This window comes from Lepidochelys olivacea (assembly GCF_965140295.1).
Source record: "Lepidochelys olivacea isolate rLepOli2 genome assembly, chromosome: 6".
Taxonomy (NCBI): Eukaryota; Metazoa; Chordata; order Testudines; family Cheloniidae; genus Lepidochelys; species Lepidochelys olivacea.
The window spans coordinates 82,452,487-82,479,655 of record NC_140416.1 but is presented as its reverse complement, the minus strand read 5'-3'; the positions used below and the strand labels follow the sequence as shown (position 1 = coordinate 82,479,655).

General features: G+C 40.7%; 2 protein-coding genes across 4 annotated transcripts in view; one reads left to right on the top strand and one right to left on the bottom strand.

Moving 5' to 3' along the window:
- Positions 1–3,220, bottom strand: part of PRORP (protein only RNase P catalytic subunit) — a 107,134-nt gene extending 103,914 nt beyond the window's left edge. Inside the window, exons 1-2 of one of the 2 annotated variants that reach the window (XM_084632004.1) lie at positions 3,089–3,220; positions 389–1,805 (exon numbers count right to left, since the gene is read on the bottom strand). In XM_084632004.1, coding sequence (XP_084488130.1) covers positions 389–1,389 — 1,001 coding nt within the window. In that variant the 5' untranslated portion in view covers positions 1,390–1,805; positions 3,089–3,220. Of the gene's footprint in view, positions 1–388; positions 1,806–2,313; positions 2,993–3,088 lie in introns of those variants that run through there. The other variant, XM_084632005.1, reaches the window with a different exon arrangement.
- A 258-nt stretch (positions 3,221–3,478) lies between these two features.
- Positions 3,479–26,462, top strand: PPP2R3C (protein phosphatase 2 regulatory subunit B''gamma). Of its 2 annotated transcripts, XM_084632006.1 has the most exons (14): positions 3,479–3,696; positions 5,953–6,080; positions 7,803–7,907; positions 8,796–8,908; positions 10,214–10,311; positions 11,188–11,301; positions 12,437–12,507; positions 13,532–13,664; positions 14,886–14,941; positions 15,019–15,094; positions 15,786–15,922; positions 17,332–17,469; positions 24,901–24,960; positions 25,756–26,462. In XM_084632006.1, exons 1-14 carry the CDS (start codon positions 3,648–3,650, stop codon positions 25,942–25,944), a joined length of 1,467 nt encoding a protein of 488 aa, XP_084488132.1. In that variant the 5' UTR covers positions 3,479–3,647; the 3' UTR covers positions 25,945–26,462. The 2 variants fall into 2 exon arrangements, with proteins under 2 accessions (XP_084488132.1, XP_084488133.1); XM_084632007.1 differs by lacking the exon at positions 11,188–11,301 and having other exon boundaries at positions 3,487–3,696.
- Positions 26,463–27,169: the final 707 nt, after the last annotated feature.

The following is a 27,169-nucleotide window of genomic DNA, read 5'->3' as shown; positions in this document are numbered from 1 at the left end:
AATTTACCACTTCTCTCCCCTAGTACATCAGAGGCAATTCTGACACTCATCAACGTTCAGTATTTGCTATTAAACATAACAAACCAAGGATGAGAACTGGTGAAGACAAAAATGTGGGACTCATCAGAATATGCTACACCTATACCCTATACGAAAAATGCAAAATGAAAAGGTAAAAATTGTGATAGGAAATTCAGACCTGGCAAAATTTTCTACTTACAGTAGAAATAAAGAGATTATGACAGTGCTTTTTTAAAAAAAAAAAAAGAAAAAACAACATAAAATGATAAAAGGTTTCAGGGATTTACACTGGCTTTTGGACTACGGTCTTAATGGATCACAGAGTCAATTCCCATTAACCAGTAACAGCTTTTGAAATAATATTTACCTTTCAAACCATAGCTTTATGCTTTGCATAAGAGCTTCTCCAGGATATAGTTGATTTTCTCTCAGATACAAGAGAATTCCTAAGAGTTCACTTTTTAACTGATTATCCTTCACACATTTGCCAGTATCAAAAAAGACTTGCAGCGTATCCAAGTTTGGTATCAAATCCTTAGCCAGCATTTCATGATACAGTTCACATGCCAAGTTTATTTCTTGGTTATTGAGAGCCCCTTTGATACAATTTCCATAGTTCCCTTTTGACGGGGTCATGACTTTTTTTATCTCTTCCAGTAGCAAGAAGGCCTCTCTCCACCGATCGGAACCATTCAGCCCCTTGATCAGAAGGCTGTAGGCCCCCGTTTCTAAAGTCTTAAATCTGACTTTCAATATATCATAGACATCACAAACTTCTGCCATCAGCTCCTGCCGGACACACAGAGCCAGGTACTTGACCAATAAATTATAACTGATGTCACCTTTTCTCATTGCCACCATAGACAACAAGGACTTGGCCACATCTATGGAGCTGTTGCATTTGATCATTTGCTCTAGCATTACATCTTCAAACTTGCTAATTCCCTTAAATTCTCCCCTCAGCTCTTCCCATTCCGCCACACTCAAAGGTTTTTCTGGTGGCCGGATACCATTCTTTTTAGATATCATGAGCAGATCCTCTTGATTCTTTGATCTCCTCTTGGCAGCTCCAGCAGAGAACAGGGAAAACGGATGAGGAGAAGAGGTGTCTGTTCTGTCTTTGCCCCCCCTCTCCTCTCCATTTCTACCTTCAGATCTGGTCTTAGTAGACAGCATATGAGTTGCTTTGGGATCCACTGGTATTGCAGATGGAGAAGTGGTAGTAAAATGGAAACATTTAACATGTTCCCTGTTCAGAAGATGGAAGATGACAGTAAACAGCTGTTGGTGCCTTGGAACAGGCCAAAACATGTGGTATTTCCCCAAAGTCTGCAAACCCAAGAAGCTAGTGGGAAGGAAGAAAGCCATGATAAGGAGAATGCATATACTGGGAACACTCCCCAGGAGAGATCTAGTGGGAAGTGAAGTTTGTGTGAGGAAGTTTACAGTAAAAGTCTTAAGGGGTGTCAAGCGGTGAAAGTTTTTGAATAAAGGTCACAAGGGAGCTTTTAAGACTCTCATTAAAACAAAAATAGCAAAATCCTTCAATCACCAAAGAAAGAAATATTTTAAACTACCAAACTATTAATACAAAGGGTGAAGGAGCATCTCTCTTCCCAGGAAAAAGACTTGACGGTTCTGTACTTTATTGTGCCTGCTCAACGGCTGAGGCTGTTTAAGGTTTATCATAAATATGTGCTATAAAAATGGGGAGCAGCGATGTGAACTTCCTAAGAACTAAGAGCTGTTCTGCCGCTTTCATCCAAATCAGATCAGGAAATTACCTACAGAAAACAGACCACAAACAATACACTATTAGTACTTACATCTCTAGAGTAGTAACTTCAACATTACAATTCAGTTTACATTTTTACAACCAAAAAAGTGACCTACCTAACCTATCTTATGGTCTGGCACCCAAAATTTGCTTACCTAAAAGCCAATGATAAACTGCCAGTATTTTAACATGGGACTTCTACCAAAGCTCCCTCATGACTTATAGCTTGTGATAAACATCCGGGAAGGCAGGCATTCACATGCTGCAAACATAAAGGACGATTAATTTTTCTCACCATTTAAACAAAACCTGCTTTCCCAGTGATAACCATAGCTCAGGAGGGAGACAATACCATTCTGCAAGCAAGTTTTTTAATATGGGCACCTCCCAGTAAGCTATTATTTCCTAAAAAGTACACAAAGGATAGTGATAGCTGGGATCCAGCAAATGTAACCATAAGAGAAGGGGTGTGTGGGTCAGAATGGGCAACAGGGGATGCATCATTTGATGATTACCTGTTCTGTTCATTCCCTCTGAAGCACCTGGCATTGGCCCCGGTCAAGACAGGATACTGGTGCTAGATGGACCACTAGTTTGACCCATTATGACTGTTCTTATGCCTTTGGAGGAGGCAGAAAGGATCCTTGTGAGAGACCTTTGTTGCCAACTCTTGTGATTTTTATCACAAGTTTCACACTATTTGGCGTATGTCTTAAAGCCCCCACTGTGTAATTAGGCAAGGGATTCAGCTTTCACTTTTAAAAAAAGCTTCTAGCCAGCACGATTATAGAGACTAGCTGGAAAATGTGAAGCCTGGGCACCCAAAGGCAAAACCATCACAGCACTAACTTCCTAACTCCAGCAGCTCTGCACGTTTCCAACCTCACGCTGACAAGCCAGTCTCACAGTATCTGGGCCTGACTAGTGAGGGCTGAGTGCTTGGGCCTGTGGCAACAGCACAACGTGCGCGTCCTCTCCGCAGACCTGGGAGAGGATCGCTGCCCCCCGGGACGTGCGCTCCGAGCCGCTGCAGTGAGCCGCGGGGCTAAGACCCCCCGCACAAGCTGGGCCGGCTCAGCCGCATCCAGAGCCAGAGCGCAGGCAGCGGCCTCCTTTGGACTCAGCGGGAGCCCGTGGGAGCCACCAACCCCTGGCAGCGGGGCGACGGTTCGCTGCAGCGCACACCTCACGTGCTCTGGCCCCCGTGCCGACCGCTGCCCGCACGCTGAAAACTGCAGCTCCCAGCATGCAGTGCAACCCGGCTGCCTGTACAGGGCGCGCAGCACGTACCGGGGCGGGGGACGTAGTCTCTGTGGTCCAATTGCGGGCCATGCCTTTTCTGCCTTCCCCATGCGGACCAGTCTCAGGCGAGGCGCCGCCGGTGTCAGTATCGCAGCGCGGAGCGGCTCTGGAGGATGCCACTCATCGCCGCAGGGGGCGGGTCACGTAATGGCGGAGCCGCGCCGGCCAGTCGCTCTACACAGGGAAGAGCTTTTCCTCTGGACTTGCTCTCTGTCCACGGTCCCTCCGCCAATCAGGGCTCTGTATGAGGCTCAGCGCTGTCCAGACTGCGTGCTCGTGTGTCGCATGTGATCACAGGGATCCAATGAGAGCAGAGCGCAGTAAAGCGGCCTTAGTTGGCCGTGGCCGCCATATTGGTTACGGGCAGGGTGTCAGCGCCAGTCGCTTTAGTCGGCCGGGGACGTAGGAAGTGTGTGGGAGAGGTCGCAGGCGTCGGAAGTAATTGCCAGGGCCCTTAGCAGCTTCGTACCCGCACCTAGCATGGTGGTTAGATGGCGGAGGAACAGTAACCCGGCTGTGTGGCCGTTGGGGCGGGGCGTTGTGGGGCATGGAGTGGAAGCAGGCGTTGCGGGGCCGGCTGGCCGCCTGCACCGGCCGTGAGTGCGCGGGAAACATAGAGCGAGCGGGAAGGGGGGCGCAGAGGCGGCGGGGTCCCGCAGAGAGAGGGCGGCAGCGTCTCTGGCTCTGACTTAGGCTCGATCCAGCGCGGAGCTCAGGGGCTGTGCTGACAGCCTGGCCCTGCCCTGGAACCAGCCGCTCCCAAACTGTCTCTGTTCGGGCCCTCAGTGCCGTGAGCCCAGCGCCCTGTGCAGACGGGCGTCCTTGTGACAAACCACCGTGACTAGTAGGTGCCAGTCCCGCCCCGGTAGGCTGCCTCAGTGGGGGTAGGGGTAAAGCCTGAACAGGCCCTGGAGCCCGATCCCTGCAGATCGGGGTGAGGTCACACAGGCCTCGTCTAGGGTGTGGCATTAGCTAACATTTGCTACCTACCACATCTGAAGGTCTAGTGTAGCCCCACTGGAGCTCTCTGTGCCCGTTTGACAGGTTTCAGAGTAACAGCCGTGTTAGTCTGTATTTGCAAAAAGAAAAGGAGTACTAGTGGCACCTTAGAGACTAACCAGTTTATTAGATGCCTCCAGGACTGCGAGGCCCACACCTGGAGCTAGAGCTAAGGTCTCACACATACCGCATTTCAGCTCTGTGCGTTTAAAAAAGCCCTCTCGTCTTTGACACATAAAACATTCCTGCTGAAAATGATGCAACCCATAGGATGTTTTACCTTGCATGTTAGTGACAGAGCGTGCTAGGGTGATGGGAAGGCAAATTCCAAGTCCAAGTGCTTTTGGGTCTGCACTGTATGCTTGTAATGTTTTCTTTCTCTCCCCACCACAATATACTGTTAAAGTGTGTACAGTGAAATCGATACCATATCATTGACTGATGCAAGCTAAAGAAATGACTTTCAAAAAAACACTTGGCCCCAAGTAGAAAGTAGCTTGAACTATTGCATGAATCCCAGGAACAACTTGCAGGCTTTTACGGCCACAGAATCAGCTTTAGAACAATAGTGACAAACCTTTGTTTATATCAAGGACCTCAGCTTGGTTGGTATCTTTGATAGACAAGGAGATATGCCTATCTAATGTATTCAGGCACATATACCCAGCCCCTTGCTGTGGTATCTTAGTGCCTAATTAGTATATTTGCATACCTTTTGTATTAAGAATAAATTCAAATAAATGTGTAGTAATTTGTACTTTTATTTAGTTGTAACTGAATAAAATGTAGTGCTTTTTATTTCCAATTCACATTAGTGAGGAGGTTGGTATTCTTACAGTTTTCTTCAAAGATCAGATTTTACCACTTTATTAGCAATTACTTAGACATGTCCAGAGATAGTTTCTGACACTTTGAACTTTGCTTAAATACTGCATGGGAATGGAGTGGAGCCCCCTTAGTTCTACACAAACTTTAATTAAAAAGAAATACATGTGCAATGTACAGCAGTAATTTCTCTTCAATTAATGACATGAAGAGAGAGGGAGAAATAGTCCTAGCCCAAAAGACAAGTGGGGGTTGAAGCCAAGTTTTTCATGATAGTTAATCTATAATTTCTACAAATAGTAAATGCAAAAATTATAGATTAAATTAATATAAATATGTTTTAGCAACTGCTAAGCTTTCATTAGTCTTTAGTTAGATATGTGCAGAAAGTTATGCTAAATGCAGATGTAGAACATGCACTATTCCTGTGAGGGGAAAAAACCACAAGAACCTTGACTTTCACTTTATGATGAAACAAACAGGATCCTGAAACCCTAAGGAACGTGTGCATATGCAGGGAAATTGGGCTCCAAGCCAGCCACACAGATTCTGGGTCATCTATGGTAGGAGCCTGCACCTACTTTGCTTCATCCAGTAGTAGTGCTACTCTTGAGGGAGTCATGTTGCCACAAAGGCCTCCCTTGTGAATGCATATTAAGACTCAGAGGTGACTCAGTGCTGTAGCAGAATTACATTTAAACACTTAGCACCAGAGAACTTGCTGCTCCCTGTCTTTGCCAGCCACAGCCCTGCCCTCCTCCACTCAAAGCTTTCCGACCACATGGTGTTAGCGGAGAGGGTCTTCTGCAAGCCTTTAGGGAGCAGACAAACATGATGTATGCCTGCTGTTTTCCAGGCATTTATGCTTTTTACTTGATGCCCTCTGCGGATTATACAGATTATAGTGACACTGGTGGTTAAAAAATGCAATTATATAAAAGCAAAATGGATTTCCTTTAACCGAACACTTAGTTAAAATCAGTCTACCTGGGGGTAAAATGTAAGATATTCTGTTCTGTGTTAAGCAGCTAAAAAAAGTGAACAAGAGCTAAAGGATGAAGAAATGGAGTTGTTTACAAAATACTACATGGAATGGAAAGGAGGAAGAAAAAGCGTTAATACATCCTACATGAATATACCACGGTTTTATTACAGGGTAAGTGGTATATCGAGAGCTACTTAAACCTAAGAATATACCACTCAAAGCAGAAAATCTTTACCTATTTAATACTGGTATTTTAGTAGTAAAAGCTACATTGGGTCAGAATTTGTGAGAGCTGTGTTGTGAGTGTTTTTCACTTCTAGTTGTGGATTTAATGAATCTCATACAGCTGCTGAGGAGGATCTTATTAACCCATGAAATAGTTTGCTAATGCTGTAGACAATTGGTTAATTGCGTTAGCCATTGAGCAACATAAAATATGTATTTTCTCTCTTTTCAAAACTTGAAAGCCTACTTCCCATCTTTTCCAACCTTTACACGCAATTCATGACCCTGGAATGCCAGTATCGTGAAGTCCTATCTAGTTTCCTGAGCATTTGCAGAAGGTGTCACACAATTAGTTTGACAATAGTTATACATTTGTCACAACAGCCTATTGTGTGATTTTTTTTCTCTACACTTCCCAACCTTTCTTGGATGAATGATTGAGCGCTTTCTCCCTATGACAATGTCATATCAAGCCCTGTGATCTGGAAACCACCTTTTCTATTTTATTTTCTGCATTCCTGTCTCATTAGCCATGAATAAGATACTCATTTTGCCAAAAGGATGGGTCACTGGTCTTGTAGACTAAGGGTAGAGTTGTTGCTTATATTATCCAACAGAAGGAGTTGGTCAAGCACTTCACCTCTGTAAGAAAGAAACCAGTGGTCAGTCCAGAGCCGTGTTTTTTTGACAGTAGCCCTTCGTATTATAGCATAGAATGCTCATGTCAGCCTTGCATTTGTGTTAGTTTTCTTGAAGCCCTTCATTATTTGAAAAAAAAAATCAGACTCTTCAATGCAAAGTAGTAATTAATACTTTTTTTCCTACCAAAGGTAATAAACTTGAAAGCAGGGGGGAAAAAGTTACCAGAAAATGAAATAAGAATTATTAACCTTACAATAAAAATAGAATTCTCTGTCCTAGACCTTTAAGTAATCAGTACAAACTATTTTGATCTACTTTTTCACATATGTATCCATTATATAAAATAGTATCTTCCTAATTACAGTATTGCTGGGGATTGAAGATGCTCTTACTGAAATATAGATTGCACTGACATCCCATACATCCTCAGGGTCTAGTAACATCCATGGCATACGTCTGAGGGTACTGTTTGCAAAAGTACTTAATGAAGCAGCAATATGAAATTTACACATTGAAAATGCTTGTAAATTCACAGGAACTATATTAAGGATTTTAGGTTACATTGACCAGGATATTGTTCAGTGTCAGATGTTTGGCAATAGTTATACCATGCAAAAGATATGAAAAGGTATTTTTATGCATCAATCAAAGTTGGGCTATAAACCAAGAAGTAATAGGAGACAGTGACTTGAGACATTTTGCAGTTGTTTGTTTTTCATGAGATCAGAAACTAAGATCTTGCAGTGGTTTTGGCTCCATAGCAAACATAATTCCAGTTCATATTACAAAGTTTATAATATCACTATGGAAATATTTAGGATGTATATAATACACGATAAAAACATACCCCTTCCTTCTGTCCTATTTTTTGGTAGATTGCATATTGTTACAGATTAGACTGTAAACTCTTTGTAAGACAGAAACTTGTATTCTGATGTGCTTGTAGAACACCTAGCAAAACAGGACCCTGATCATGATTGGGGCTTAAGGAATGCAATACAAATAATAACATTGTGATATTTTTAGCTACCAGCTGAGGATGAAGTCTTACTGCAGAAATTAAGAGAAGAATCTAGAGCAGTCTTTCTACAGAGAAAAAGTAGAGAGCTGTTAGATAATGAAGAGCTGCAGGTAAGAAGGCACTAAGAATGTATCATTTCTTAATCTAACCATCGGAGTTGAGTTGGAGTGAAGTTCTGGAACAGCCTTCCAAGGGCAGCAGAGGGGGCAAGAAAACTAACTGGCTTCAAGACTGAGCTTGGTAAATTTATGGAGGGGATGGTCTGATGAGACTACAATCGCATGTAACTGGTCTGCGACTGCGAGCCACAAATATCTCCAATGGCTGGTGATGGGACAGAAGATGGGGAGGGATCTGAGTTACTATAGAGAATTCTTTCCCAGTTGTCTGGCTGCTGGGTCTTGCCCATGTGCTCAGGGTCTAACTGATCACCATATTTGGGGTCGAGAAGGAATTTTCCCCTGAGTCAGATTGGCAGAGACCCTAGTGGGTTTTCGCCTTCCTCTGCAGCATGGGGCACAAGTCACTTGCAGGTTTAAACTAGTGTAAGTGGTGGATTCTCTGTAACATTAAGTCTTTAAACCATGATTTGAGGATTTCAGTAACTCAGCCAGAGGTTATGGGTCTATTATAGGAGTGGGTGGGTAAGGGTCCAGTGGCACCAGCTGCTGGGGGCCGCAGATCGCGGCTGCTCCATCTGCCCCAGGACCACTGCCGGGGTCCGCCGGAGCAGTGGCTGTCCCTGGGGCCTCTCCAGCAGTGGCTGGTGTGGCTGTCCCAAGGGCCACCTGAGCAGCTGGCCCTGGAGCTAGCTGCTTTGGCGGCCTTGGGGTCAGCCACACTGGCCCCTGCAGAAGTCATGGAGGTCGTGGAAAGTCACAAAATCCGTGACTTCCGCGATCTTGACAGACAAAGAGCCCTAGATATGAGTAACCTGTCTGAGCATGTTAACATTTGTTATGTGATATTTCCCTAACCAAATCTAAATCCCCTTTAAGAATTTATGGTTTCTGCTGGACAAACATCAGACACCACCTATGGTTGGGGAGGAAGCAATGATCAATTATGAGAGCTTCTTGAAAGTTGGTGAGAAAGCTGGACCCAAGTGCAAGTAAGGCTCCTTCATCTAGTTCATGCTTACTAAAGTTAAACAGCTATTTAAGATCATAATGCTATAAGCTATGTAACTGTTTAAAGTTATAGGAAGTTTAATTAAGGGTGAGCAAATGGTATTATATAAGAAAATTGTCACTGGACTCTTCAATTTGCACCCCTACAAAAAAGTTAATGTCAGACATGGTAGGATCCTTTTGATTGAGATGCCCCTGGTAGATCCTGTTTCATTTTAATTAAGAGAAAGTTCTTATAAACAGAAATACCATTCTAATAGTAATGCTACTGTCCAGGAAACTGCAGAGCTCACATGGTGCCTCTCCAGTGTCAGAAGCCTCTCTTTTACACCCAGCATAGCAGCCCAGTTAGTTTGCTTGGTTTGGCAGGAGCAAACAAATAGTCAGGAGCAGTAGTAGTCAGGCAGTTCATACAGTTTCTTCATACATCATCCTAGTCAAAAGGACTTGGAAGCTGCTAAAAGGATAAATAGATTTAACTAGGATAAATAGATTTAACTTTTAACTACACAAAAGACCATTAAATCATCAGAAGGCATCTCCACTAAGCAGCAGTTGATGCTGTTCATTATTGAACTTAAATCTGAGCTGTCCTAGTTAAGTGGTGCATAGTTTACTTTCTGTAAATAGAAACAAGGGGTTTGATATTATAATGTGGGAAACTGCTCTTTAAACCAATGAGGAAAATTGGACAGGGAGCGACTGCAGTATCAGGACATTACATTTTATATTTTGTTTTTGTTGTAGAAAACCACGCACCTCTGAAAATTCTGGTTCATTTTCTGATCTCTTATATCCATTGTATGGCACTGCGCATCTCTCTTAAAATCTCTTACTTTGCTTGTGCAATTCATTCATGTTACAGATTTTCTGAGGCACCTGGATAGCATGACTGAGATTAAGATCTGGCCCAGTGTCTTCTATTATTTTTATCCACTTCCAGAAAAATAACATATCCTATCCTGTCATGAAATAATATTCAGAAGAATGTTAGTTGTTTTATATACTGTAGCTGGATCAGCCAGTCAACTGGTGTCATTATGTTAGGTTTGCACAGTCTGAGGCCTGGTCTACAGTAAAAAGTTAGATCGACCCAGCTATGTCACTCAGGGGTGTGCAAAATCCACACCCCTGAGCGACCTAGTTAAGATGACCTAACCCCTAGTGTAGACGGCACTAGGTTGATGGAAGAATTCATTCCATAGGTAGTGTCTAGATTGAAACTGTCACATTTCAAGCCTTTAGTGTAGACAAAGCCTTAGTGTTGTCGTTCTTGTGTTTCATAGGCAGTTCTTTACAGCAAAAGTCTTTGCTAAATTACTCCACAATGATCCCTATGGAAGGATATCTATCATGCAGTTCTTCAATTATGTGATGAGAAAAGGTGAGTTGATATTTCTTCTGTGATATTGAAGATCATTTTATTTTCAGGAGTATTTAAGTTGTATTATATTCCTAGTGTATGGCCCTGCATCTGCTGAAGTCTAACAGGACACTTGCAGTTCTCTTCAACAGGAGCAATATCTGGCCCTTAGATTACAAATCCTGTTTTCCTGTTCCACCTTTTTTTCCTGAGTATTGTTTTATAGGAAAAAAGATTCAGACTCCTGAAATATCAATAGCAGGTTCCTTATGGCTTTGAAATAAAGCTTTTGAAAGTCATTTGCCTTCCTGCTTACTCACACCTTGCCTTCCTGCTAAGACTGTTCCAAGTTACTGTTGCAGATTTGACACCACACAAGGAAAACTAGTGAATGCGTAACTATTTAAGATGCCTTATGCTTTTCTTTAAGCAACCGAGGGCTTGTACACATTACCACGTATGTCAGTATAACTTATGTTGTTCTGGGGTGTGAGTAAGCCACTGACCTAAGCGCCAGTGAGGACAGAGATGTGTCAGCTTCTCTCGCCAATATAGCTACCACCTCTTGTGGAGGTGGCTTTGTGATGAGAGGTCTCCTGTTGGCATAGAGCGTCTTCACTATATGTGCTACAGTGGCGCAGCTGCATCAGTAGCACTTCTAGTGTAGACCAGCCCTGAGTTCCGCAACAAGCTTTTTTTGTTAGTTTGGGGTTTCTTCCATTACAACTTCGGTGTAAGCAGGTTGTCTGTGTGGCACCCTCTTGTGAATAGATCAGTTCACACCTCTCAAAGCTATTGTGTCAAGCTATATTCTTCTCCAGGGAATATTCTGATTAATCTGAAAGTGTCTTATTAAGAAGAATGAATCCTTCACACCTCTGCACTCCTATGTTGCAGAAGATTGTGCAGAGCACCTTCCCCTTACATTAGCCCCCAGAGTGGAATCTGGAACTCCCCTCCACTCTGCCTTACTGCTTCCAGCTGGTAGATGTGCTCCTCACAGCCCATCAGGTACAACTTTCCTTTCTCCCCATACCTTCCCAGCCCTACTGAGAGCATGGAGGAGCCAGGAGGAGGGCAGAAGTGGTATCTGAATAGTAGGGAGGTGTTCCCAGGAAGCCTCCTCGTGCCCCTGAATCATACCTTCCTTACTAACACCACTTCCTCAAAAACCAAGAGAAATTCACTGCCCAAAAACTTCATTTACACAGAGTTAAGGTTGACCTGCAGAACCTTGTATCCTTTCAGAACATCAAATGCACGTATACTTAAACCTCTGCAAACCAGGAAACACAGAGTTCAGGCACACACCATTCAGGCATACTGCAGTCGTAACTCTGCCCACTTTGAGCCATATCCCTGTGACTGTCCCCTCCAGGGTGCCACCTGGAAGTGGGGTACACCTGAGCCTTCTATTCTAGCAACCTGGGTTCCCTCTCGCACTGTGATGTTGTGACAAGCTGCAAAGCCCTCCAAGCTTGTGCTCACACCAACATCCGCTGACGGGGTCACACCCAGCTGCGTTCATGGATACGCTGCCAGTCACTGCATGAACCAACAATAGATAGGCTCCAGCCAAAATACCCACAGCTCCCCAGCCTAGGACCTGGATCTGTACCATCCTGCCCTGGTCAAAACTTGACCAGTATGAATTTATTACCCAGTCCGCCCCTCCCTCAATGTGTGGAGGATGATGCACACGCCCTTGTTAACTGAGCTGAGATTTTTCATCAAACCCATCACTCAAAAACACATTTTTAATTTTTTGGCACAGAATTCCCTCAGGAGTAATAAGTACATGCCGATAAATTAGAGAATACAATTCCATGGGACACAACACACCACATAAAATGGCACATTTACTTATTCATTCCTCATATTTGCATGTGGGGCAACCTTGGCTGAAACATACTTACAGTATATCCCCAGTGACTCTTGTTAATGCTGGGTGGTAGGGTAAAGGTTGTGGGGCAGAATTGGTGTATATCTTGTAATTCCTAGTTTTCAGAGGATTAAGTATAGGTGCATTTGACGTTTGGAAGGGGTACAAGGCACTATCAGTCAACTTTAACTCTGTGTTAACTAAGTATTTATTCTTTGCCCAAAAAAAGGATCCTGTATCTTGATTCTAAATCCTTTTTTACAGTATGGCTTCACCAGACAAGAATAGGCCTCAGTTTATATGATGTGGCAGGACAGGGTTACCTCAGAGAATCAGTAAGTACTGCCCACTTGGTAAATTTAATGTGCTTTATCTGGGGTAGCTTAAATCAACAGAGAGGATAAAGGTGACTTGTACTTTAATGTTTCTACATTAGAGTAAGATCCCAATAGTCCATACATCTTGGGTGACACCAAAATTGTTTGGATAAAGAGGAGCTTATACAGAGTAATAGAGATTTAATGGCAAGAGAATCGCTAGTTTGGGAGACATACTGGAAGTTCATTAGGGAGGTTTGAATACTAAGATTTCAGATAATTGATATTCTATTATATTTATTGATAAAGAGATGATGTAAAAGCTGAAGATGCTCTTCAGATTATTTTATCTTTACACATGTAGCAGTCTTAAAAAATCAAATCAAATCTGTGATCGAATATTAAGCAAAAAGAACATCCAGACCCCATAATTGTGCACTGGCATTCGGTAAAGATTTGGTTTACCACATATTCACATGTATTTCCCCCTCCCCCCCATTTTACTAATGGACCAGTGCCAGTCACAATGCCAGGTATGCATTTTACATGGTGCTCATCTTGAAGAAACAACCTCAAGTGTACAGAAATGTGTGTTTCATCATATGAGGGAGCGCTGTCTCAGCACCCTCTATTCTTCCTGTTGCTCCTGGTGTCTTTTAATTTTGACACCAAAAAAACTGCTCCTGTACTGTCACATGCTCTTCTCCTGTCACTTTTACTGGCAATGGTGTAAGCTATCTGAATAGAGGTTTTAATTAGTCTCTAATTATTGAAAATACCATCTAATTTACTAGGTGCAGTAAATTTCTGAAATTTGTAGAGGAAGAGATCATCATTGGTCAAACTCAGGTTTAAAAATGGGAAGAAAGGGAGAGGTTTTAGGTAATTAAATAACTCAAGCAGTACAGTGATATTGCTGCAGGATATTTTCAACAAATAAAACTTGTAAATCAAAAGAATAATTTAAACAATTAATTTAAATTGAACAATGGCAATGTTTATAATCTCAAAGCATATTTTCTTTCCTTTTTTAATTTTGTAGGATTTAGAAAATTATATTTTGGAACTTATCCCTACTTTGCCACAGTTGGATGGTTTAGAAAAATCATTTTACTCGTTCTATGTCTGCACTGCGGTTAGAAAGTTCTTCTTCTTTTTAGACCCTCTCAGAACAGGTAAATTCATGTTTTCAAACTCTCAAACATATGTGGAAATGTTTTTACTTTTAAAATATGAATACTGAAATTGTTTCTATCTTCATAACATTGTACAAATATTTTCATAGGCCCCAATCCTGCAATCTGATCTGTGCGGACTGAACTCCACTGAAGATTACGGGGTTCTGCATGAGTTTAATGGTCTGTCTGCACGGATCAGATTGCAGGATCAGAGTCAGAACGGGTCCTAATGAAATACCACCTCAGTGTTGTACTCCAGACTACTTGCTTAGAAATTAAAAATAATATGTTGGGCCATATTGCTGCAAAAGTAAATGAACTAGGATTAGCTTTATATTAATCCCTACTACAGTTAAGTGCAGCACAACAAATACCTCAGCTCTGATGGTATTCTGTCAAGTAATTCTTTTCATAAAACACAAACCAGAGATCTTACTGTCAGCCTGATATACCTCTCCTTGGTTGGATTTTTGAGTATCTCTGGCCTAGTCTACACTAGAAAAGGTTTGTGGTATAGCTATACCAGCAAACCCTCCTAGTGTAGACAGAGCTTACACCATCAAAAGAGTGCTTTTGCTGGTATAGCATATACCAGTTCACTGAATAAAATAAGCTGTTTTGGCAAAACCACTGTTTTGCCACTAAAACTACGCCTACATTAGGCCTTTTACAAGTATAAAAAATGTTGTATTAAAGAAAAAAATCACACCCAACCAATGTTACTGTCCTGTTAAAAGTTTTCGTTATAGACCTGGCGTATAACTTTCACAAATGGACAAACACTAGTTGTTTCACTTGTGACTCTGTAATAAACACTCATAATTTTGATCCTAACTTCCTGTCTTTAAAATTGTGTAATTCCATAATGATTCCTTTTTGAACTGAGACACAGTTTACAAATGTCAGGCTTTGTTTTACACTGTGACTGTAACAGCTAATTTGTATTTTTTTAAAAATGACTTGTGTTTGATTCTTAAATTTAACGGTTTAACTTGTGTCTGTGTGATAAGCTTTTTTATTGATTCTCTTTTTGAGGGGTTAGGAAGCATAATTGATAAAACGTTTGCATTGTTTTTCCTGGTAATCTTTAGGACCCAATCCTGGTAACCTTATTTACTCAGTACCACTAAAGTAAATGGAACCTCTCAAGTGAGTAAGGCCAGGTTGATATGTAACTAGGTGACCGTGTTACATATTTTTTTTTTTCTTTTCCCGCAGGCAAGATAAAGATACAAGATATTTTAGCTTGCAGCTTTCTGGATGACTTATTGGAGGTAAAAATCTCTTGACATGTTTTGTTATTTCACTTTGCACTTCCTGAATTCTAACTGTACGCTTCCTTTTCATTTAGTTAAGGGATGAAGAACTTTCTAAAGAAAGTCAAGAAACAAATTGGTTTTCTGCTCCGTCTGCATTGAGGGTTTACGGTATGTTCTTACATGCACAGTCATTTGTATTCACTAGTTTGCATAATTTAGTCAGAGACTCAGTATTACCTTTCCTCTGTGTCCCCATATCTGTGTAAAACCCCACTGCTTAGATAATCTTCCTCTCCTGCTTCCTCCACTTTTCACTACATCCCTCTCACCTTCTGCATCATGTTCATGATTTTGGTCCTCAAATTCATTATCCCTTACATCTCTCTTCATGCTCCTTAGACTCTTCCCTACCTTCTGTCCTAACTGCTGCCTATGTCCCTTCCCACTCTTATCTGTGCATCTCTTCTTTACGCCAGAAACAACCACCTCCTTGAGTGCCAATCACCTATCATTCCTTCTTTAAAACCACTTTTGCCACTAAACTTCCTTACAGTGTTGCTCTCCATTTCTGTTCTGAGGCTTGTTCTATTCCATGTACCATCTTCATCTGACTTATGCTGTTAGTGTCTTGGGGCAGGGACCTTGTCTTTCTACATTCTGTATATGCTTAGGGTGCACTATAAATATTCTAACGGAGTTAGAACATTGTAATTTAATAACTTTACTTATACATTTAATCCAAAAGAATGTGAAATATATTAAATGAACTTGGCACTCCTGTGTGTTGTCACATTAAAATTTAGTTCTTCTATGATGTAGGGAGATTTTATTGTATTTTCAGTCTATTTTTTTTTCCTAGGCCAGTATTTAAATCTTGACAAAGATCACAATGGTATGCTCAGCAAAGAGGAACTATCCCGCTATGGAACAGGGACTCTGACCAATATATTTTTAGATCGTGTCTTCCAGGAATGTCTGACTTATGATGGAGAAATGGTAATCGTGTATCTCTAGCTTGCACTCCAATGTGCAAGTTCTGTTCTAAAACTATGATAGATATATTAGCATATGCATTATCTTTAAATCAAAGAACAAATTAAAGTAATATGACTATTTTATTTAGTACCTGCTTCTGCAAATAGAACAGAGCAGAAGCTTAGAAAATATAATTATCTGATTATTACCAAAAAGCATGTGTTATTCCAGTATATTTTAGTGAAAGGAGATGAGGTACCATTGTAACAAACCAAGATAATCCAGTATAAATTTTCCTCTCCAATAACTGAAGGAAGTAATGTTAACTAAATGTGGAGAAGCAGGAATGTTTCTCGAATGATTTTGGCTCTCTCTCTTTAAACAAAGAATGAAATCCAAATGGCAAGTAACTGAACAATGTTCATTAGAGAGCTGATCCAGCAGCTAGTTAAATAATAAACCTCATTGTGAAGTTAATGTGAGACAGAAGACTGTGGTGGTTTTGCTGTGTGCCTCCTACAGCTATGAGAGTGAATAGTGAGGAGCCTATAAACTAAAACTAAAGACTTAGGATGGACAAAGACAATCAGTGAAAACGTATGTGTATATTGTTTTATCATGAAACACTTCATTTATAGTGTATCACTGTTCATTGTGTTTATGTTGAGATGGTTTATAAAATGCAAATATAGTTAATTGTGAGTTCACCCTAGCGGTCTGTGTTCTGGGGCTCCAATTTTAAGCTAATGTGGATAGGGTTGTGATGAATACATAGAAATACAGTGTATATGTAACGTATGTAGGTAGCTATAGTTAATTGTTGCATTGTGATCAAGAAACCAAAGCAGTGGCACTAACAGAAAAAAAAGAAAGTATGATCCAAATTCTACTATATTTAATGTCTCAACCTAGGGTCTGTTTGGTCCTATAAGTCCTGCAGCATTAGTTACCCTGTTCTGAGAGTCCTGTGTTTTAGGTCCATTGGTCATGTGGCCCACTCTCAGCCAATGGCAAGTCTATCAATATTTTAGTGCTATAAACTATTAACTAGAAGTGGAGGAAATTTGTGGAAACTATCTTGTCATATGGTTCCCATCTCAGCCAACTGGACTATGCTTGGCAATCTAAGGATGTAATAAGCAAGTATTGTTTAAATGTATATAGTCTGTTTCATTTGGATTTCTGGACAGACTCCTTAGTTTACAAATAAAATGTCAGTGAAAAAGTATGGGTATGCTGCCTCAGTAAATCATAGAAACAAACTCCTCCATTCACTTCAGTGGCAGCAACTATTTTCTGTTTCATGTTGTCGTCTTCCAAAAAAACCTAACTGCTACCCTGCAGTGAAATAGCCACCAATTACAATGTTCCTGCTTGCAAAATCAATTTAAAAAGATGACTGTAATAATCATGATTGTATTTGCTTTTAGGACTATAAGACCTACCTGGACTTTGTGCTTGCATTAGAAAACAGAAAGGAACCTGCAGCTCTACAATATATTTTCAAACTGCTTGATATAGAGAACAAAGGATACCTGAATGTTTTTTCCCTGAATTATTTCTTTAGGGTAAGTCTCTATATGTGTGTTGTTATAGTCTCTGTGCTTCTATTTCCAAATCTGCAGGGGGTCACTTTAAATTACCTATGCCCACTGTGAGGTTTTTGTCAACTTGAAAAAAGATTTAAAATGTTAAAACCCCACATTCTAAAACTTGGAAAGAATTCAAAAGGCATTTTCAACATCTTTCCTACATTAGAAACTAAACTGCTTTTATTTAATATAAATCAATAGAAAATAATTTTGGTTTTCCAATAGTTGAAATTGCTGTATAATGAAGACGTACTTACAAGGTAAAAAAATAAAGACAACTGTATGGGATGGTCTTAATTTCTTAATAAACAGAGTTTCAGTGCCTCAGAGGATTCAAAATTCATTATAAGTAATAGAAAATGCAATGGTAGTTCTCTGCAGTCACTTAAGGGATTTTATATTTAATGTGCAGATCACAGAATCATAGGATTGGAAAGGACCTCGAGAGGTCATCTAGTCCAGTCCTCGGCACTCATGGCAGGACTAAGTATTATCTAGACCATCCCTGACAGGTGTTTCTCTAACTTGATTTTAAAAATCTCCAATTATGGAGATTCCACAACCTCCCTAGGCAATTTATTCTAGTGCTTAACCACCCTGACAATTAGGAAGTTTTCCTAATATCCAACCTAAACTTCCCTTTCTGCAATTTAAGCCCATTGCTTCTTATCCTATCCTCAGAGGTTAAGGAGAATAATTTTTCTCCCTCTTCCTTGTAACAACCTTTTATGTACTTGAAAACTGTTATCATGTCCCCCCTCAATCTTCTCTTCTCCAGACTAAACAAACCCAATTTTTTCAATCTTCCCTCCTTGGTCATGTTTTCTAGACCTTTAATCATTTTTGTTACTCTTATCTGGATTTGCTCCAATTTGTCCACATCTTTCCTGAAATGTGGCGCCCAGAACTGGACACAGTACTCCAGTTGAGGCCTAATCAGCGCGGAGTAGAGCAGAAGAATTACTTCTCATGTCTCATACTCCTGTTAATACATCCCAGGACAATGTTTGCTTTTTTTGCAACAGCGTTACGCTGTTGACTCATATTTAGCTTGTGATCCACTATGACCCCCCACATCCCTTTCTGTAGTACTCCTTCCTAGGCAGTCATTTCCCATTTTGTATGTGTGCAACTGATTGTTCCTTCCTAAGTGGAGTACTCTGCATTTGTCCTTATTGAATTTCATCCTGTTTACTTCGGACCATTTCTCCAGTTTGTCCAGATCATTTGGAATTTTAATTCTATCCTCCAAAGCACTTGCAACCCCTCCCAGCTTGTTATCATCCTCAAACTTTATGAGTGTACTCTCTATGCCATTATCAAAATCACTGAAGATATTGAACAGAACCAGAGCCAGAACCGATCCCTGTGGGACCCCGCTCATTATGCCCTTCCAGCTTGACTGTGAACCACTGATCACTACTCTCTGGGAACAATTTTCCAACCAGTTATGCACCCACCTTATAGTAGTTACATCTAGGTTGTATCTTCCTAGTTTGTTTATGAGAAGGTCATGCGAGACAGTATCAAAAGCCTTCCTAAAGTCAAGATATACCACATCTACTGCTTCCTGTCCACGAGGCTTGTTACCCTGTCAAAGAAAGCTATTAGGAGGGCACGAAAATGATTAGGAGGCTGGGGCTCATGACTTACAAGGAGAGGCTGAGGGAACTGGGCTTGTGTAGTCTGCAGAAGAGAAGAGTGAGGGGGGATTTGATAGCAGCCTTCAACTACCTGAAGTGGGGTTCCAAAGAGGATGGAACTCAGCTGTTCTGAGTGGTGGCAGATGACAGAACAAGGAGCAGTGGTCTCCAGTTGCAGTGTGGGAGGTCTAGGTTGGATATTAGGAAACACTATTTCACTAGGAGGGTGGTGAAGCACTGGAATGGGTTACCTAGGGAGGTGGTGGAATCTCCATCCTTAGAGGTTTTTAAGGCTTGGCTTGACAAAGCCCTGGCTGGGATGATTTAGTTAGTATTGGTCCTGCTTTGAGCAGGGGGTTGGACTAGATGACCTCCTGAGGTCTCTTCCAACCCTAAGATTAGGTTGGTTTGACACAATTTGTTCTTGACAAATCCATGCTGACTCTTACTTAACACTTTATTATCTTCTGGGTATTTGCAAATTGATTGCTTAACGATTTGCTCCATTATCTTTCAGGGTACTGGAGTTAAGCTGACTGGTCTGTAATTCCCCAGGTTGTCCTTATTCTCCTTTTTATAGATTGGCAATATATTTGCCCTTCTCCAGTCTTCCATGACTTTTCAAAGATAATCACTAATGGCTCAGATATCTCCTCAGTCAGTTGCTTGAGTATTCTAGGATGTATTTCATCAGGCCCTGGTGACTTGAAGACATCTAACTTGTCTAAATAATTTTTAACTTGTTCTTTCCCTATATTAGCCTCTGATCCTACCTCGTTTTCACTGTCATTAACTATGTTAGTCATCCAATCGCTGCTAACCTTTGTGATTAAACCAAAACAAAAAAGTCATTTAGCACTTCCGCCTTTTCCACATTTTCTGTTATTGTTTTTCCCCCCTCATTGAGTAATGGGCCTACCTTGTCCTTGGTCTTCCTCTTGCTTCTAATGTATTTCAAGAATGTTTTCTTGTTACCCTTTATGTCTCTAGCGAGTTTAATTTCATTTTGTGCCTTGGTCTTTCTAATTTTGTCCCTACATACCTGTGTTATTTGTTTATATTCATCCTTCGTAATTTGACCTCGTTTCCACTTTATGTAGGACTCTTCTTTGAGTTAGATCATTGAATATGTCCTAGTTAAGCCATCGTGGTCTCTTGCCATACTTCCTATCTTTCCTACGCAGTGGGATAGTTTGCTCTTGTGCCCTTAATAATGTGGCTTTGAAAAACTGCCAACTCTCTTGAACTGTTTTTCCCCTTAAACTTGCTTCCCAGGGGAACTTACCTATAAAGTTGCTGTTTTCCCTCCTACTTAGAATAATGAACTCTACCATTTCATGATCACTTTCACTTAGGCTACCTTTCACTTTTAAATTCTCTACCAGTTCTTCCCTATTTGTCAAAATCAAATCTAGAACAGCCTCTCCCTTAGTAGCTTTCTCCACCTTCTGAAATAAAAAATTGTCTCCAATATATTCCAAGAACTTGTTGGATAGTCTTTGCCCTGCTGTATTATTTTCCCAACAGATGCCTGGTAGTTGAAGTCCCCCATCACTAAGGATACGTTTTAGTCACGGGTATTTTTGGTAAAAGTCATGGACAGGTCACGGGCAGTAAATAAAAATTCACGGCCCGTGACCTGTCCATGACTTTTACTAAAAATACCCCTAACTAAAACTGAGGGGGAGGACTTGGGAGGTGCCGCAGGTGCTGGGGAGGGGGGCGCAGCCTCGGGAAGCATTGCGGGGGCGGTGCCCAGCTGTCAGCAGAGGCAGCATATGGAGCAAGGAAGGAACCCCTCCCCCCCCCAAACTCCTGCTGCTGGGAGGCAGGGGGCCCCAAGACTTCCCCAGGAGCAGCTAGTGTGACTGACCTGGGGGCTGCCTGAGCTGCTCAGGTGGCTCCTGGGCCAGCTACACAGGGCTGCTGCAGAAATCATGGAATCCATGATTTCCGTGACCTCCATGACAAACACGGAGCCTTACCCATCACCATCAAGTCATGTGCTTTGGATGATTTTGTTAGTTGTTTTAAAAAACCCTCCTCCACCTCTTCTTCTTAGTTAGGTGGTCTGTAGTAGACCCCTACCATGACATCACCCTTGTTTTTTACCCCTTTTATCCTTATCCAGAGACTTTCAACAAGTCTGTCTCCTATTTCCATCTCAACCTCAGTCCAAGCATATACATTTTTAATATATAAGGCAACACCTCCTCCCTTTATTCCCCTGCCTGTCCTTCCTGAGCAAGCTGTACTCTTCTGTACCAATATTCCAGTCATGTTTATTATCCCACAAAGTCTCTGTGATGCCAACTGACAGACCTGTGTTTATTAACTTGCATTTTCAAGCATTTCATTTATTAACTAGCATTTCAAGATTGCACACTAATAACTCATTGCACTTTCTTAGGCTCTGTGAATCATAAATATTTTTCTCAATATTTAGCTGTGAGGAAGGTTCCCATAGTTAAGCTTCCATTAAAAAAAAGTCATTAAAATTACTCTAATTCCAAATTTACTTTTCTGTAACTTTATCTCCCTTTGGCTTGCAACTCTCCCTTCAATCTTTCCACATGGTTGAATCTCCTTGAAAACTTATGCAGTGCCTATATTTGCAGAAAATAGACTGTAAGTAAGAAAAGTTATCAATTATTTTTGGTGTTGATAGCTTGGGGGTCAGTCCTAGCTTTGATTGATGTCAAAGGGAATTATTTGCCTGATCCTGTTCTCAGGCATAAGATCCTTCTTCAGCAACAGTTGTGTCAGATAACTAAAAATATTTGTGATTCTAACTTTATCTGCACATGGTATTTTGTACCAAGATTCTAAAATCAATTGCATTTCACTGTACTCAAGCCTGCACTAACCAAATCAAGAACAAGTACATATTCATTCAGTTCATTAAGCATTCAGATATGGCTCATAAAGTCTTATTTATAGTCTTATGCCCTTTGCTGTTGTTCAATAATAAACCTCCTGTCTATTAAACAAAAAGCCTTTACTGATGGTGACTTCAGTTATATCATTCTGGAAAAGCATGATCTTTCAACAGAAGTCTTCCAAATAAACACTGGAACAGTTTCAAAGCTTTTTCAGTAAGTGCGGTGCTGGTACAGAATCCAGCCTGAGCTGTATTCTGTACAGAGCGTGAAACAGGTTCACTTCAGTATTGGCTTGTTGCTGGTGGTGCCATAGAATTGTAATAAAAGAATTTGGTGACAGTTTTGACAGAAAACCACTTATAGTAGTTCTTAAATTGCATAAAGCATGATTTCCAATTTCACAAGGTAAATCTGCATGAATTGGCATTCTTTGCTAGTCCGTGCACCATGTTCTCTGTCCTCACTGTCTGATCCAATGCCTATTGAAATCAGTGGAAAGACTCTCCTTGACTTCAGGGGACATCTGATGAGGCCCTTAAGTTGAACTCCCTCAACCTATTGGTGCCATGTGTTTTCTGTTGCTAACTGTTGGGTAGGATATCACCATGTTGTATGGCTTCATTTAGTTAACTTACTAAATTTGTTAGTGCGTTGTACAAAGATTCTGACTTTCCCTTCCCATCTTGTGGTTTAGTTTAGCTACTGCTGTGCATTATTTTAACCAACCAGAATCCAGGTTCCATCTTTCAAAGTAGCTTGCTATAGAAAATAGATACAGAACTCTGTCACAGACATTGATCGGTCCTTCATCTTCTGATTATTTTTTTCCCCCTACTGTATAATTTACATAGATCCACTCTAATGTTTGGACAAAATTATGTAGTGAATGAAACATGTTCTGTGCCTCAGTTGAAATCTCCCCTATGGCAAGGAATTACTGTCTTTATTCACTGAGTTTCTAAATTTAATAGGTATAGTGCTATCTCAAATTTTGTCTAATAAAAAATCTAGAGAATAAAAACCTGTGTTTTGCTTCAAATTAGCTGTGCTAGGGTGTAGTTCCACGTGATGTTAAGTTCAAATACATTTTACACTGCAAAATTGCTTTTTGTTCAGATTATTCATTTCTTTAATCTGCAAGGTTTCATTCAGTTAATACAGAACCGGTTGTATTTTTTGCTGTGGAAGCTAAACATTTAAATCAGCATAATAGTTTATGTAACACCCTTTGTCCCAAAACACTTTACAAACTATATAATCTTTGTACAGTACCACTATAATGCAGTCACCTCTGTAATGAAGGGTGGCAGGCAATTGGAGTACATCTAGTATTCAGAAATCCTACATAAATACAATAAATTTTTATTAGGTTGTGTGGTCATCTGCACCCTTTCTCCATACAGGTCACTCCCTGCTTTTGCAATAATGTCAGTAATGCCCTTCAATTGTCAGTATCAAACTTTGAATTGGTCTTTCTTATCCACAGCAGTAAATCTATTGTCTTACGTTTATCAAAGTGGGCTACAGAGAAAAATATTAAGGCCTGTTCTACACTAAGAGTTAAGTCAGCATGACTATGTTGCTCAGGAAAAATCCACACCCCTGAGTGGTATAGTTAAGCAAACCTGAGCCCCAGTGTAGACAATGCTAAGTCAATGGAAGAATTCTTCTGTCGATTTAGCTACTTCGTCTTGGGAAGATGGATCACCTATGCCAAAGGGAGAACCCTTGCTGTCAGCATAGATAGTGTCCATACTGAAGCACTACAACAGCCCAGCTGCAGAGGTGCAGCTCTAGCATTTCAAATGTGGACATGTCCTACGTGTGCTCTTACCAGGTCACTAGCAGTGTGGCCTTTGTGCAGGACCAAATTAAGGCAATCTGGGGCCTTCAGGATTGGGGCCCCTGTGATCCTGCCTCAGCCATGTCCCTCATTTGCGTGATAGGTGCTTTCGTAGCTAAGATGAATGGGGAACTTCACACTTTTAGGCTATCTGCAGACTAGGCAGGCCTCAATTACACTTGGGTCACATTTTCAATGTTTTTGTTGCATCTGTGAGGGTTAGAAACTTTTTTTTTTTAAAATGAAAGTTAAGACTGAGCTCATCATGTCACTCCAGACGCTGAGGGCCCAGGCATATAGGGTATGTTTACACTGGATCAGGGAGCATGTCTCCCTGTCTGGGTGAACAGACTTGCACTAGCTCTGCTTGAACTAGCATGCTAAAAATAGCAGTGTGGATGTTGCGGCACAGGCTACCAACCCAGCATTAGGTGGCTGGTACTTGTTGAGTGGCTAGCCTATGCTGCCACCTGTGCTGCAATGGCCACAATACTATTTTTACCAGACTAGCTCAGACAGAGCTAGCATATGTCTATTTATCCAGTTGCATTTCTTCTGCTGTGCATGCTTCCAATCGCAGTGTAGACATACCCATAGTGATCGACCTTAATCTAATCCTGCCTTTGTGGATGATAGAATTCCAGTTGCTTTAATCATTTGGATTGCTCACTCTAGTCATAGAAGGAAGGATGGGTTGCAGCCACTCCGGTTCACATCTCTTTCTTTAAATATGTAGTATAGCTGTGTTGGTCCCCGGATATTAGAGAGTAAAGGTGGGTGAAGTAATATCTTTTATCGGACCAACTTCTGTTGGAGAGACAGACAAGCTTTTGACCTGAAGAAGAGCTCTGTGGGGCTTGAAAGCTTGTCTCTGACCACTAGAAGTTGGTCCAATAAAAGATCTGACCCACCTGGTCTCTTTTAGACAATTAAAAATATTTTTTTTAAATCTAATAGTGAGCAGCTGTAGAACACTAAATTATCAGTTTTGTTTCTTAGGTTTCTACTGCTCTGAAACTGAGCTTTTCTTTTCCTATAGGCTATTCAGGAACAAATGAAAATCCATGGACAAGAACCAGTTTCTTTTCAAGATGTCAAGGTTAGCTTTCCCTAAATATAGAAAGTAAAGTGTGTGCATAACTGGAATTTTTGAGTTAAACAGATTTGAAATTTTACTTGCACAGTATTGTAGCCACTGGGTATTTGTGGGGTGTTAAATCATCATTTTTTTATAGCATGGCAAAGTTAGCTCGTTAGTAATGTGACTTTGGAAATTCCCCTTCATTCTAAACTGTAATTATGCTGAAAGCAAAGTTTTTAGTACTCAACTTCTCTTAGATTTTTCTGATGCAAGTACCTACAATAAGCACAAATGGAGCCTCGCCTTTGGTTTTAGATGCTTGACAATAATTGGAAGTTTATCTTGCCGATAAAGAAATCAAATAGCTCTACCTCGAGAACTGTCAGTAACTAAAAGCATACTACATCTTATTGATACCATTCTAACATAATATTAGCTAGCAGTTCCCTATTTAGTTTCAGAAGTCTTGAAATACTGCAAGTGACTCATGTTTAATGAAGAGAAAATTCCATAACATTAGGTAGGGATTTAACTGATTTCTTTGCATTTTGTTGTAGTTTTTTAAAGAGGCAGGGCTTCAGGCTACCTTTCTGAGCCCACCATACTGCCTCTCTGGCTGAGTAAGACCTTTACTAGAAGGGCAGTGTACTCAGCTACCAACTCTGTACTTAAGATGCAATCTTATTTTAGATCAAATCTTCATGAGTGGGGGGCATAGACTGCCCAAATGATCATTCCGTACATGCTGTAGATAAAGTAATCACTATTTTGCTTATAAATGTGCCTTTTAATTCTATGGTTTTCCTTTCTTAGGATGAAATCTTTGATATGGTGAAGCCTAAGGATCCATACAAGATCTCCCTTCAAGACTTAATCAACAGTAGCCAAGGAGACACTGTTACTAGCATTTTAATTGATCTGAATGGCTTCTGGACCTATGAGAACAGAGAGGTTCTTGTAGCAAGTGATAATGACAATACTACAGATATTGATGATACATAACAGGAATACACTGTATTCATGGAGATGTGCCTAAATGTGCACAAACTCTGAAGCTGCAGGCCTATTCATTATCCAGATGAGTGGTATTAAAACTTTGTATAGGGATTATCAAATTGACAAATGGTGAAGCCAAAATAGCTACCATGCTATTTAAGAGGCAGTGGTTTGATCTTAGTAAGCTGAAGAGACTGTTTGGAATCTTTCTTCAACCTACAGTAGCAAGTAACATTTCTCTTTCAACATTTTGTTTTATTAAACCTGTAGAATATCAAGGATGGGATTTCCAAAAATGCTCAGTGCTGGCCTGTCTCTGCTACTGCTGAAGCCAGTAGGAATCTTGGGATTGGTCTAACTGCTGTCAGTTTTTAAACCTGTCACATGTAGTGTTCACTAGCAACTAAGTGTTAAGAAAAAAAAATCTTAAGTATGTTATGTATGCAATATGGAGTTTCCTCCCCCCCTATTATTCAACTATAAATGAAGGTTTTGTATAAATAAAAGTTTGAATTTTTATTTTAGTAGGAGGGAGAATAAGCAGTTAACACACACACTAGCATCTGTGGTAGACATACACAGTACTGAATGGCATAAGTGAATGGTGTCTTGTCAATATGAGAAAGTTGCACTGGTTTAACTTGAATGTTTCAAAACAATATTAGTGTATCTACAGAGGGGTTTACAGCAATTTAAAGAGTGGTCTATTGTTGCTTAGCTTAACTCTATTAAGAAATTTATTTAAGCTAAGTGCAAGTATGTACAGCACGGTTTTCACTGGTTTAATTAAATCATACCACGAGTCAAACTGGAACAGTTTTTATACAACACAAGGCTTTACTTTCACTCCTGTATATTACCTCAGAAGGCTGAGTTGAGTACAGAGACACTTTCACTATCGTTGCCCTATTGCTATAGACATAACTCCTTCCAAAATGTGGTGATTTAAGCTAAAATGACTTAATGCTGCCCTTGGATTGATACATATTTATCTCTAAGTAGTACTAAGCCTCCCAAGTCAGATGATGAAATGTATAACATCCCAATTACACATAGGTGCAGAGTTCAGCTCGAGGTGCATTTTGTGGCTTGGGGGGAAGTGAGACACCCTTGGAGTTTCAGTGTCTAAATAGATGCCCTTAAGAGGACATGCATCTTATTGTTCTCTCCTGAAAGCATGGAGTAACTTAAGCACCCCAGATCCATGCACACAACTACAAAGGGGCTGGGT